This window comes from Cuculus canorus, chromosome 4 (assembly GCF_017976375.1).
Source record: "Cuculus canorus isolate bCucCan1 chromosome 4, bCucCan1.pri, whole genome shotgun sequence".
NCBI classification, from domain to species: Eukaryota; Metazoa; Chordata; class Aves; order Cuculiformes; family Cuculidae; genus Cuculus; species Cuculus canorus.
In genome coordinates, this window is record NC_071404.1 from 32,723,083 (window position 1) to 32,737,320 (window position 14,238).

The 14,238-nt window shown below is 37.4% G+C and overlaps 1 protein-coding gene across 10 annotated transcripts in view; it reads left to right on the forward strand.

The window, feature by feature from the left end:
• Positions 1–13,019, forward strand: part of PCM1 (pericentriolar material 1) — a 45,282-nt gene extending 32,263 nt beyond the window's left edge. For 5 of the 10 annotated variants that reach the window (XM_054064831.1, XM_054064827.1, XM_054064826.1 and 2 more), the window contains 10 exons: positions 2,016–2,150; positions 2,674–2,871; positions 5,207–5,266; positions 6,938–7,076; positions 7,846–7,991; positions 8,824–8,899; positions 9,831–10,084; positions 10,302–10,394; positions 10,510–10,633; positions 11,827–13,019. In XM_054064831.1, coding sequence (XP_053920806.1) covers positions 2,016–2,150; positions 2,674–2,871; positions 5,207–5,266; positions 6,938–7,076; positions 7,846–7,991; positions 8,824–8,899; positions 9,831–10,084; positions 10,302–10,394; positions 10,510–10,633; positions 11,827–11,852 — 1,251 coding nt within the window. In that variant the 3' untranslated portion in view covers positions 11,853–13,019. The remainder of the gene's footprint in view (positions 1–2,015; positions 2,151–2,673; positions 2,872–5,206; positions 5,267–6,937; positions 7,077–7,845; positions 7,992–8,823; positions 8,900–9,830; positions 10,085–10,301; positions 10,395–10,509; positions 10,634–11,826) is intronic. The other 5 variants (XM_054064834.1, XM_054064833.1, XM_054064835.1 and 2 more) reach the window with 2 other exon arrangements.
• The last annotated feature ends 1,219 nt before the right edge of the window (positions 13,020–14,238 follow it).

Sequence of the window (14,238 nt, forward strand, 5' to 3'; positions counted from 1 at the left end):
TTTAATAGGAGAAATAAATGGTAAGGTTTCTAGATTGCATAGCGCTGGTGGACTTGATGTCAAGAGGAGGAGAGATTTCTGTAGAGCTGACCAAATCAAATAGAGAATGTACTTCTGAAATATTTGCTGCCTTTTAGGAAAAAGAACTGAAATAATTTTAGTTATGACTGTTGCATATGATGTAACTTGAGATATTTTTAAAGGATATCTCTTGAGTTTTTACCATTATTTTTTCCTGTTTACAAATGTAATAGCATTAGAGTTGTTGAGAGCTTGTAAAATAAAGGTGACAAATGTATTACTAAGAATCATAGAATCACCAGGTTGGAAAGGACCCACTGGATCATTGAGTCCAACCATTCCTAACACTCCATTAAACCATGTCCCTAAGCACTTCATCAACCCCTTCCTTAAATACCTCCAGGGAAGGTGACTCGACCACCTCCCTGGGCAGCCTGTTCCAGTGCCCGATGACTCTTTCTGTGAAGAATTTTTTTCTGATATCCAGCCTGAACCTCCCCTGGTGGAGCTTCAGGCCATTCCCCCTTGTCCTATCCACAGTCACTTGGGAGAAGAGCCCAGCTCCCTCCTCTCCACAACCTCCTTTCAGGTAGTTGTAGAGAGCGATAAGGTCTCCCCTCAGCCTCCTCTTCTTCAGGCTAAACAACCCCAGCTCTCTCAGCCGCTCCTCGTAAGACTTGTTCTCCAGCCCCCTCACCAGCTTTGTTGCTCTTCTCTGGACACGCTGCAGAGCCTCAACATCCTTCTTGTGGTGAGGGGCCCAGAACTGAACAGAGTACTCAAGGTGCAGTCTCACCAGTGCTGAGTACAGAGGGAGACTCACCTCCCTGGACCTGCTGGTCACACCATTTCTGACACAAGCCAAGATGCCATTGGCCTTCTTGGCCGCCTGGGCACACTGCTGGCTCATGTTCAGTCGGCTGTCAACCATTACCCCCAGGTCCTTCTCCTCTGTACAGCTTTCCAGCCACTCTTCCCCCAGTCTGTAGCACTGCATAGGGTTGTTGTGCCCCAAGTGCAAGACCCAGCCTTTGGCCTTGTTGAATGTCACGCCATTGGCCTCAGCCCAGTGGTCCAGCCTGTTCAGATCCCTTTGCAGAGCCTCCCTACCCGCCAGCAGACCCACGCTTCCACCCAGCTTAGTGTCATCCGCAAACTTGCTGAGGGTGCACTCAATGCCTTCAGCCAGGTCATTGATAAAGACATTGAACAGGGCTGGACCCAGTACCGAGCCCTGAAGAACCCCACTTGTGACTGGCCTCCAGCTGGACCACCACTCTCTGGGCCTGGCCATCCAAGCAGTTTTTAACCTAGGAGAGTGTGCGCCCATCTAGGCCAGAGGCAGACAGTTTCTGAAGCAGAGTGCTGTGAGAAACTGTGTCAAAGGCTTTAAGGAAGGAGAGCTAGTCACAATTCATTCTTTTCAAGGTTAAAGAGGCAGAGAAGATGGAGTTCTAAGATGCTTAAGTAATCTCCCTGTTCCCTTTGATAGTATGCACAGTACATAAACTTAAGCTTGTTTAATAAGTTAATTGGTTGAACTCATTTTAAAGACACTGTATATTGTTAACATACCAAGAGTCAGTGCCTGAAGGCTTCTGTTTTCTTTGCAATTTTAAGGAAACTTAACAGCAGTAAATCTAACATAAACTTCAATACACTTGGAGTGCACATCTACAATATATGAAGATTTTTAATTTGTCCAAACTTTAAAAGGTGGCATGTACTGGAAAAGTGAGGGAAAGCTTTGTGTGTTGTGGCAGATTAATTTAAGGAAGTATGGTATCTGCTGTAACTGTGTTCCACTTTGTTTTGAGACATGTGTTAGGACCTGTTCATGGAGTGCTGTTCCTTCAGTGGACAGGTGATTATTTTTTTTTTAGACATAGAACCCCCATTGTCTGCATGGATATTATTATAGGGGTGGGTGGGTGTGTATAAATAAATAAATAAATAAAAGTGGTAACTAAGCTGATTCTGTGATACTGATTTAGGAACACTTGGATGAAGTATGTTCTTCTCAATTATTGACATCAGTGAGACGTATGGTCTTGACTCTTACACAACAAAACGATGAAAGTAAAGAATTTGTGAAGTTCTTTCATAAGCAACTTGGCAGTATACTTCAGGTTAGTAATTTTTCAGTGTTGTTTTGCAGCACTACTGTGCTTGGATAATGAGCTACAGATAAACCAGCTATATATGTAAAATATATGTTATATTTTACAACTTCAATACCATAACTGCTATTATACTTCAGCTTTGATACCAATGAGGTATTATCCTGTTTCCTAAGAAACAGAACTTTTTCCATCACTGCCAGATAGTAAGAGGTGTACCTTCCGCCTGTAGATGTCTTCAGAGAGAGCCCTGGTGATGCTTTTCATGGATATTTTCTGAAAATCAGTAGGCTGCTCCTTTCTATTTTCTTCTACAAGTATAAAGTTTAAATCAGTAGCTAGATAAGCTCTGTGCTATGCGACTAGAGATTCTACTTAAAATCTGTTTAAGATGCTAAATCATCTTTTGAAAAAAGGTGCAGGCTATTTTTGAGTTAATAACTAATTTTACATTAGTAGAAATATGACAAATATGTCATCTTTGATGCTTGAAAGCCTGTTTCAAAAACTGAAGAATTATTTCTCTTCACAGGATTCACTGGCGAAATTTTCTGGTAGAAAATTAAAAGATTGTGGGGAAGATCTTCTTGTCGAGATCTCTGAAGTGTTATTTAATGAATTAGCCTTTTTTAAACTCATGCAAGACTTGGACAACAACAGTATTTCTGTAAAGCAGAGATGTAAAAGAAAAACAGAAACTACTGAGGTGATACAGTCTTATGCTAAAGAGGTTTGTGTTATATTGTTGAAAATGTACTTTTCTGAGTTTCCTAAATATCTGTATTTCGTAAACTACTTTGATTACCTTAGTTTTTTGGGTTTTTTTCTTCTACTGATTAGGGCTGTGTAGTCACAGTATTGCTTGTGTAGAAGTATAAACTATTTTCCTCAGTAAGATGTCTGTATTGTAGATGAGTGTCTATGACAGATATCTAATTGTGTAGACTCTGGTAATTCAGAGAAAATGCATTTTAGTGGTTATATGTGCATGTGGGAAGTAGTCGTCAAGTGTTGAAACAGTATTGACATCTGAGGCCATTGAGTAGTTGTAGTTTAACCCCAGTGGGCAGCTAAGCACCACACAGCCACTTTTTCACTCCCCTTAGTGGGGTGGGAGAGAGAATTGGAAGGGTAGAAGCGAGAGAATTCATGGGTTGATATAAGGACAGTTTAATGGGTAAAGCAAAAACTGCATGAGCAAGCAAAGCAAACCAAGGAATTCACTCACTGTTTCCCATTGTCAGGGCGATGTTTAGCCATCTCCATGAAAGCAGGGCTCCATCATGTGTAACTGTTACTTGAGAAGGCAAATGCCATTCTCCCTCTTCGTTCTTCCTCTTCCGGCTTTATGTACTGAGCACAATGTCCTGTGGTATGGAATATCCCTTTGTTCAATTGGGGCCAGCTGTTGCAGCTGTGTCCTGTCCCGTCATCTTTTGTACCCCCAGCCTAATCGCTGGTGGAGTGGTATGAGATGCAGAAAAGGCCTTGACTCTGTGTAAGGTCTGCTCAGCAGTAACAAAAATGTCCCTGTGTTATCAATACTGTTTTCAGCACAAATCCAAAACATAGCCCCATGCTACCTACTATGAAGAAAATTAACTGTATGTTGACATATGGGGGTCCCAGTTCATCATCTCTCCAGTTTATGCTTACAGCTTTTGTTGCACCTTAGTCAGGCACCATCTGTACTTAACTTGATAAGTCCTATGAAGTCATCAAATAGTTAGCTTCTTGGCATGTGTAGAAAATACCACCTTCTAGAACGTGACTGCAAAATACAGAAATATTTGAGACTGTAATGCATGTTCTCCTCGAGCAAAGTAAGTTTTGGTTGGTTTTCACACCATTTACATTGAAGATGTTGCATCACCATTTTTAATTTGCAGTTTTTAGAAACATAGTTTTTTTTTTTTTAGCTATATGTACTATTAACAAAAGAAACACTAAACCAAATCATGTTCCTGTGCTTAAATTGATAGGTATCTACCTCAGTGTTTCTTCCTTTATACTACAGTTGTGACTTCAGTGATCTTTCAACTTTTTTTTTTTTTTGAAACAAAAATACCATAGCAAACCCTTAACTCATTCTTATTTAAAATATCAACAGAAGATATTTTGTGATCTGTCAAAGTCCTATAAGTAGTTTTAAGCATATCATCAGCTACAGTTTATGCATAGTAGGTCTCTCTGAAGGGTAAGACAGATGGCAAGAAGTCATTTGTCCTGGCTGTAGCTAACAAAGTGCTACTGTCTCTTGCCCTCCCATTGCTTCCCAAGAACAGGAGAGGAATGGTTGGACTTGATGATCTAAAAGGTCTTTTCCAACCTAGTGATTCTGTGATTTAAAGGTAGTTAAGCTTGGATATACCAGTAGTATGGCTGGTGTGACAGAAGCTGTGGAATGCCTTGTAGAGAGGCCAAAGAAACACTTGAATCCAGAGGGATTTGGACGTGATTTCCTATTTTTTCTAACGTTGCTTATTGGGTCTTTGTTACTTAATAGTGTTTAAATCAGTCCGTTATGAGAATGCACAGACCCAACTTGGATCTGCATTTCTTCTGCTTTCCTGGAAGATAGAGAATTAGGGTTAAGGTCAATGTATGCCTTGTTGCTCTGGCAGCAGTTCATGCTCAATTGAGCTAGAAATAAGACAGAACTGGGGCCCTGGTTACTTTGTACAGACCAGCATGATTAGCTGTAAGGTTTTTTCACAGCTTTCCAGTCTGAGATCCTGATGCAGACATCTCTCTGTCTTGTCTGGAGCTGGTGTATCTAATTCCGTATGTTAAATATGATTTAACCACAGACTGGAGAATTGACCCACTTATAAATAATTGTTCAAATAAAGAGAGCTAGAGCTAGTACAGTTTTTGTAATATTCTGCAACTCTCAAATTTTGAAGACATCTGTGTAAACATCTCTTGAAATATAGACTTGTTGCCATTTTGAGATAGCTATTCTTGGCAAGTTGGCATTTCAGCCAGGCACTCATGAAACAGTTTGTTTCAGTATTTCAAAGTTATTTCAGTTTAGAATTGAAGACAGTTTGTGTTTCTTCTAGGCAAAAAAAGATCTCCAGGTGGATGTTTGTTCATCTGCTGAAGATGTCGATGAGGACAAAGTATGTTTATGCTTCTCAGCTGTCTGTATCCCTCAGATAATATCACAGAACATTTAGTCTTACTGATTTCTATAATATGAATGTAGTACCTATAAGCATCCCATTTCCTAGTGTTTATAAATTTATTTAACATCATGTTTATAAATTTATTTAACATTATTTCCTTTCTGTTGTTTTCAATTATTTACTTTATCAAAGTAACAAAGTAAATTATAATTTCTTTCTTTTTAATTGAAGTTGATGGTCTGGAAAATGACTACCAAAATATCTGCCTGCATCAATAAGCCTTTATTATTATATGCCTTCAGTAAACATGGATGTCAGTTTCCTGTTTGCTTTCGGGTTTGTTCCTATTTCTACTGCAGAGCCATTACCAGTGTAAAGATATTTGATGCATTTCTTATAAAACGTTATCTTATTACCTTTCAAAAAGTGCACAGAGATAAACAAAGGTAGTGTTAAAGATGCTTTTCTATTTATTGTTTGTGACCTATATGTATAATGAACTTAGCTTTATGACTGATGATTTGGAAGTCTATAAAGAGCAAAGTCTCTGATGAATGATACACAACTGAAATTAAATATTTTGTGGTACTTGCTGATCAGCTTTAGAGTAGGATCTTGCTTTCCCTTTTAGTATTAATTTTCTTTATTTTAAAGAAAAGGGAAAAGACGTATTCCTAAGGTGTTTATTGCGGACTTTGGTCTAGAGCTCTCGGAACACCGAGAATGTATTCATTCCTTGAGGAAGTTAACCAGGACCATAAATAGAAATGTTTAATTATTTTTAGCAGTTAACATTTAGGTTTTTATTTCTATAGAAGGCATGTATTCTGAGTCAGGACAAATGGCACTTGAGGTCCTCAGAGTATTAAATGTTACAACACCAAATTTTTGCCTTTTTGCGTTGTTTTGGAAACCCCTCAACAAAACCCATTGTGGTTGGGGAGAGGGATTGCATATGAGGTTTCATATTTTCTGCTGGAACATTCAGCTTTTCCAACGCAGGGAAAGATGTAAGTAATGTACCAAGTAGAATGTTGAATGCTTTCCTGAACGTGCATGGGCATAGGCAGATATATGGGCATAGTCAGTGTTTTTTTCTAGGGCTTAGAGCCTCTGCCACATAACTTTGGAAATGTGAGTGATCATCTCTATATGATATGGTTGCTGTACTGTACAAGAGTCAAGATTTGAGTCAAACTCGGGGCTTTACCTTTGGTTTGTGTGGACTGAGTAAAATTCTCTCACTCAAAGTATTTAGCAAATTACTCAATAGGGAAACTGCTGAGTAGCTATTGCTAAAGAAATGGGAAGTCGCAGAAGCAGCCTCACTTTTACTAGAGGTCATTTATGAGAGATAGGGAGGTCATGAGTAAAATGCAAGTACATCTTTCTGCTGATCAGTGTGAACATTTTTAGATAATGACATATTCTGTTACAATGTCCTTGATAGTTATGTCTGAACAGTGCATGATCTCTTATAGTAGATTCTGATGCTCCATTTCAGGAGTACCTTTGCAGTATTTATTCCAAGGCCTTAAGGACTTCTTAAACATTCGGTTTTAGCCTGTAGTTTTTTTATTTTCACAAACAAAGGTGACTCCTTGATGCACAAACTATCTTTAGATAAATGGATGTGAAATTGCACAGTATGCCTTGTTTTCCTAGGACAAGGATGAGACCGAAACTGTTAAACCAGTACAGGACTCAGAAAAGTATGGTGGTAATGGAGTTCCTGAAAGTATTAAGTCTGATGTGTCTGATCAAGAGGAAGATGAGGAAAGCGAAAGTGGTCCAGTGGCAATAAGTAAGTGATTTTTATAGCTGATTATTCAATATTTTCACTGTAGTTTTGACCAACTAATTTTATGACAGGATTTGTGTGAATTACTGCTGTGTAATACCTTTCCTCGCAGATTTTCTTGTTAGGTGTATTATTTTCCAGTGAATTTTTTTCCAGTATTTTGCTTACTAGTATTGTAAGCAAGGTTTAAGCATTCCAGTTAGAGTTTTTGTTCGTTATAATCAGTAGATCTGTAGAAACACCTATTGGAATCAGATTAATTGTTTAAGTAAAGTATCCTGTCTAAGGTAAACTTCAAGTTTCTCAGTGTTTAATCTGAAGGATGTGAAAGCTGCTAATTTTTTTTTGCAGTTTTTGCATTTAAATTGTGATTATTTTTTTTTTTAATATGCTTCTCTTCAAGCTTGTGTATTTTAGTGATTTTTTTTTTTTTTATCCTGTTAGTCTTAGACCAAGTACTTCATGGTTTGGTTTCTCTTTATATATTACGTCTTTGTATTCACATCAACTTGTTTAGTAAATTAGATATTCCACACCAACAGAGTGGTGCTTGTTGGTAGTACAGCTTATATATAGTACAGCACATGGATCTTTGAAAGTAAGTCATCACTGTATCTTAATTTCAAAGAATGTTTCGAAGTATGATTTGTAACTGATTGTTGTAGTAAATTCCCCAAAGGGATTTGGATTTTTCAGCCTGACTTCTACTCTGTCAGGCTCTGTCAATAAGTAAATCCAATCTGAAAGTGGTTTTACATTGATTTGCTTTCAGGTTTATCAAAAGCAGAAACACAAGCTCTGACTAACTATGGCAGTGGAGAAGATGAGAACGAAGATGAAGAAATAGAATTTGAGGAAGGACCTGTTGATGTGCAGACATCACTACAAGCCAGCAGTGAAACAACTGAAAATGAACAGGTATCACCAAAGTTGTAAACGCAGAACAAACCTAAGCCAGTGTTCAGACAAATATCTGTATATAACGTTTTGGGTTTTCTTGTTGCACTGTTTTCATACTAATGAAAGTAGAAGAATGATGCAGGAAACTACATGAAAGCAATAGCTGCTACATACAAAATACCTATGTTCATTCTCCACCTGAATTTATTGTTGGTATGGTTGATGCCAAAATGGATGGATGGACACAGACAAAACTAATGTTGAAATCTGCTGTCAGAGAGGGAAAATATTAAGCTGCAGTAGAAAAGATAAACTTTCAAAAAAAGCATCAAGTTTTAAACCTTTAACTGGCTTTGTGTTTGCTGACATCAAGTTCTGTTTGGGCTTTCCTTTGCAGAAGTCATTTAGACATGTGTGATCTGGTTCTGCAGACTTGTCAATTTTTGATGTTTAGCTAAATAAGACTGACTTCTGAGTGTTTTGGAACTTAAGTTTACTAAACAGCTACTAAATTTGAGGCAAGGGTTTAACTGGCACATTTTACTTTAAAGGCTATGAAACAATAGATCTTTTTGGTAGAACTAAAGCATTTGTCTGGGAACTACTATACTGAAAAGAAAACTAAATGCTTAGATAAAACACACATATCATTGTTAATCGTTTATCTTAAAATGTGGTTGGGCTGATTAGCTGATAAATAGAGAGTAGAACTTGATATCTATTTCATGCTGGTTAAAAGACATAAACGTGGAGTAAGTGTACAGTGTGTTTCTAGTTAGCAAGGGAGAGTAAATTAGCCAATAAGCTATGAAGTAGAATTCGTTTAACTTGTTTTCACTTTCTCCAATAGACTTCAAACCAAGAACTGAATAAGACAAAAAGCAATGAGATTTTGTCATCAGAACAAGAATCCATTAATGTTAAAGGTAAGGCCAGTACACAGTAACTGAGATCAACACTTACATATGAATTTGCATACTGTGAGAATAGTCTTGTACAGTGCCAGTGATATATGTAATTAAGACAAAGAACATCAATTTTGCAGGAGTTTACTGGGCTGGTTTTTTTCCATGAAACCCTATCAGTTGGCTAGATATCTCTGTGTTTATATAGACACAGTAAACTTTAAAGAGGGAATCTGGAATAATCTTAGGTGATGCTTGATAATAGCATGAATTTCAGCTGATTGTTGCAGCCTAGATTTGTCTAGTATGTGCCTTTTCCACTACTACCACTTACTAGCAATTGAAATCAATTTCTATTTTAAAGATTTATTTCTCTGAGTAATGCTATTTTGTAACTGATTAAGAACGAAGAAGTAATTTTCTATCAGAAGGCAAAACCCTGCAGGGTGATATGAAGGTTACTTATAATCTAGCTGTTGTTACCGCTTTCCTTTCTTATGTGTTTCTGTTGCAAACACTGGGTTTGTTCTTGGTCTTTTTTTTTTTTTTTAATACTAAAAGCTGTATTTGAGTGGATCCTTTGTTGCCACAAGAATGTAGCAAAATGTTAAGGAATTTATTGTTCTGTATTATATCTCCATCTACCAAGAATGACTATTTTATGGCAGGTTGTATAGTTCTAAAAGTTAGTTTTGGGTTGGTTTGTGGGATATTTCTTTGAAAATTTCTGAATTAACAGCTTTTAAAGTCAGATACTGTCTTGCGGTAAGTGCCGATAAATCAATGTATGTGACTACTAGTAACTGATGTTTTATTTCAGACTAATTGACTTTCATTGCTTATTTGTAGTTTTGAATAATAATTTGTAAAAAAATAGCAATAATCTGGGATTTTTGTACACTCAGCGTCTTTTATTATTTCTGCTTAGTTAAAATGTGCTTTGTGGTTTTAGGTGAACAAGACGTGGCTACAATTTTGCCTCATTACCTCAATGTCGTGGAAGATACACCACCTTTAACAGTCAGTACTCCAGAACCCTTTGTAACAGCCAGTATGAAAACAGAAGAATCAAGCTCATCTTTACCAGTAAATGAAACTCAAATGCTAGATACAACATGTGCAGGAAACAAATCATCTGCTGCGAGTTCCGAAAGCTCCATGGCTGGCAGCCCTGATACAGAGTCACCTGTGTTAGTGAATGAATATGTGCGTGTATTTCAGTTACGATTCATTCAAGAGAAAATAGCTTTTTTTCTATTTCAGTGATACTTCTAGTTTCTAGTCTTGCTCAGTTTTCATCTGCAGATTTGATACGGGCATTGTTTTTCAATGTGCTTTATTACAGTAGTAAAAAGTCTGGTTTTGGAGTGAAAATAAAACAAAGTAGCACTTTTCTCTTAAATGTCACTTTTTTTTTTAACAGGAGGCTGGTTCTGGAAATGTAAGTCAAAAATCTGACGAAGATGACTTTGTTAAAGTTGAAGACTTGCCCCTTAAACTTGCAGTGTATTCAGAGGTATTTTGCTATTTTTGGGGCTCTTGTTTAGAAGTGCACACCCTAAATGTCTTAATTATCTAGACAGGGATAAGAATTATCCAGAATTTTGAGTTTTGCTTTATCTGTTACAAAGGCAGATTTAATGAAGAAAATGTCAATGGAGGCCCAAACCAACAATTTGTCTGAGGAATTGCTGGATGGAGATGGAGCTCCAGATCAAGAATTAGTAGGAGATGCCCAAATTCTGAAAGTACCCGGTAAAGAATATTTTATAAATCCTTTACACCTATTGGGAAAACTCTGTGAAATGGCCTAGAACTTAAATATCGTTATCACTGTAAGAAGTAAGCAGTTTTTGTCGTGCTGAAAGAATTATGGTTTTTTGTTATCATGCATTTGAAAATGATGTATTGGTATGAAGGAAATTTGCCTTCCATGTCCCTTCTATATACTTCTGTTAGATTCTGTGGCTAATGAAGTGATACAAATTAACTTATTTAAAGTGCATGTGGTAACTTAATGGTTTTAAAGTTTACTAAAGTGGAATACTATTGTTTCTTGTTACAGAAGATGGGGTTTAATAATATTACCTGATTTAATAATGCTCAGTATAATTTGCTGACAGAGTACTCAGTGCTTTTGTAATAGAAAAGTTTGAGACTTTTCTAAATAATAAAATATCTTATCAGGGAAAAGAGTATTCTTTTATCTAAAGCATACCACGAGGTAGGAAAAAACCCCGGTGTATGACAGCAATAAAGATTGGTCACTTGCATGCAAATGGTATTAATGCAGCTACAAAAACTTCATGGTAATGCAGGTCAAAGAAACTCTTGTTTGATATAATGTTGTTATTGTGACATAGGTTATGGTGTTAGAGGCTTCTGTTCTATTGTTAGGCTTATAGTTCTCCAGTAGAGAGTTCAATAATGGCACATACAAATGCATGAACTGAGTATATTGATGGTAGTTTTCTGATAGTGTAGCTAGCTACAGTTCCTCGAATAGTATAAACTGATGAAAATGCTTTTTTAAATCCAATTGTAGTGGCAACATTAGATTTTCCAGAATATAGAATGAAGGAAGGTGCGTTTTTCCTTCCATGTCCTTCACTGCCCATCACCATTCTGGTTGTCATAGCTATACTAGAAGTCTGTCATAAGTTTCGTAAAGACTGATGCATAAGCCTGGTGTGGGACCAGTGGCCAAGAATGCCATGCCACAGAAAAATGGTAGCTAGCAGCTAAGCTGTTCTTCATCTGTGATGGGGAATGGCTGTAGCTGTTCAAGTATAAGCCATGGTTTAAAATGCTTATGAATAAAAGTGAGGAGGAAATATTTAATCAAAGTGCTTTAAATGAACACTTATGAAGAGCTGAATTGTGTTCAAGAGTTGTCTTTAATGCCTTGTAGCTGTTGGAAAATGATGAATATACTCTTTATTTTACAGAACTGTTTGGAGCTCACAGTGCATGAAGATAACCTGAAAATATCTGCGTTTATAAACTCTATGTATACAAATGCATATGGAAGATCAGCAGTACTTCCCCAGCATTCTGGAAGTGTATAAAAATGTAAAATTTTTGACACGCTGCCTCTTAGGATAGGTATGCAACTTCTGCCTGTGGCAGTTTGAACAGCTGGAAATAAATCATCTTCTATTCAGTTTTGCTGCACTGTTCCTTTTCTGTCTTAATCTTTTTCTATTGTGACTTGTTTAGTAATTTTCAAATTGTAGTTTTAAATAAAGTTTGGACTTGTCTGTAAATTTGTCTTTTGAAAAATTTTCCTCTGGCTTACAAAATAGTAGGTGGAGTTTGTTGTTGGAAGTTAATTGACTTGAAGTGTTTTCACGCCGGTTACTCCTCCTCAGAGAAACACTGCTAACTTTCCTGGGACAAAAGACTCTTGTCCCATTAAGTTTCTCCATTATCTACAGATCTGAGGTGTAGGCACATACATACTACATGTTGCCTTTGTAGCCTGTGTAGAGCTGGTCTCTTAGAGAGAAAAAAAAAAAAAGTTCTGTCCATGGCTTGTTGAAGTCATTGAAATCAGCACATTTAGCTGAAGTACATACTCTGTACTAGTATAGTGTAACTACAGAAATCATTTGTATTTTTCTGCATTTTTTGCTTTGCACTTCGAAATTGCAGAAGCATAAACCTGTCTGAAAATGTTAGCATCCTTCCATACTAACACTTTAAATTGCTGCAATTGAAAGCCTGTAGAATCTGTTTCATAAGTATTTGACGTTGTGAAGAGTTTTCATGTAGGAAGACAAACTTAGGAAATTAGAGTTAATGTTTAAAACAAACAGTTCAGGTCAGCACCTAATGAAGTCTCACAGCAAAAGTGAAATTAGGATTGTAGAAAAGAAGATTAGAAAACTTGAACCAGAAAAAGAAATTCTTTATTTTTTCACATCAGAGTTGTTAATAACAGTAAGTAATAAAACTGAGCTAGAAACAGCTCGTTCAGTGTATCTGCTTACCTTAAAGTCAAGGCTTTTCTCAAAGCTGTGCAGAAGTGATGGTCATCATAAAATTCAGGATTGTCTTCCTTTTGGACTTAGTGTAATAATATGGCTACCTGCTGTGGGAGAGAGGCTGGTGACAATGAAGCCTAAATATACCTGAAGTTTGAATAAAATTAGTGTAATTTCACTGTGAATTCTTTTTTTAGTTTATTCTGAGTCTCTCTGGGTTGTATGAGTCAATTTTAAAATTGATGACGAGAGTTCTGCTTTGTAAAGTCAAAAGTATACTGAAAGATTTGAAGGCAGTTTAGTTACAGAGCAGGCTATAAACTCATGAAACTTTACAATTTTGAGGACAGAGGAAATACATTCTGACAGAGGCAAACCTGTGAAAATGAAACAAAATGTAAGCTTTACTCACTGACACGAGAATCAGTCAGTAGACCTAGAAGAGGATAGAAAAAGTGGAACAAGAAGAATTGTGCATATTTGAGAAATCTCTTGAACTCAAGAAATAGCATAAGCACATGCCATTTCCTCAGTTCTTGCCTTGGTGTGTATTAACAATTCACTGAAATGATATTTCTTTGGTCATAGTTTCTACTCTTTCTTGTCCAACCCCTATGCTTAAAGCAGGGCCACTTGGAGCTGGTTGCTCAACACTACACCCTGGTGGCTTTTGAATATCTGCAAAGTGGGAGACTGCAGCCTCTCTAGCCCCACTACTCAGTCACCCTTAAAGTAAAATAGCTTTTCCTAACATTCAGGGGGGAGATTTTTGTGTTTCTGTTGAGCAATGGAAAATAAAAGTCTGAAAGTGCACAAAATAGTAGAATTGCTGAAGAAGCTAAGCTCTCTTACATTCTGATACCAGTCCTTCAGGTCATATGTAGTTCACTTCAAGTAGATTGTGTTTTTCAATGGTAGTAGAGAAAAATCTTGGAATGGTTTTGATTGGAAGAGACCATATAAGATAATCTAGTTCCAGCCCCTCTCTGCCATGGGCAGGGACACCATCATAGAATCATCAGGTTGGAAAGGACCCACAGGATCATCGAGTCCAACCATTCCTAACACTCCCTAAACCAGGCCCCCTAAGCACTTCATCCACCCGTTCCTTAAACACCTCCAGGGAAGGTGACTCGACCACCTCCCTGGGCAGCCTGTTCCAGTGCCCAAGGACTCTTTCCATGAAAATTTTTTTTCTGATACCCAGCCTGAACCTCCCCTGGCAGAGCTTCAGGCCATTCCTCCTTGTCCTTTCCTCAGTCACTTGGGAGAAGAGCCCAGCTCCCTCCTCTCCACAACCTCCTTTCAGGTAGTTGTAGAGAGCGATAAGGTCTCCCCTCAGCCTCCTCTTCTCCAGGCTAAACAACCCCAGCT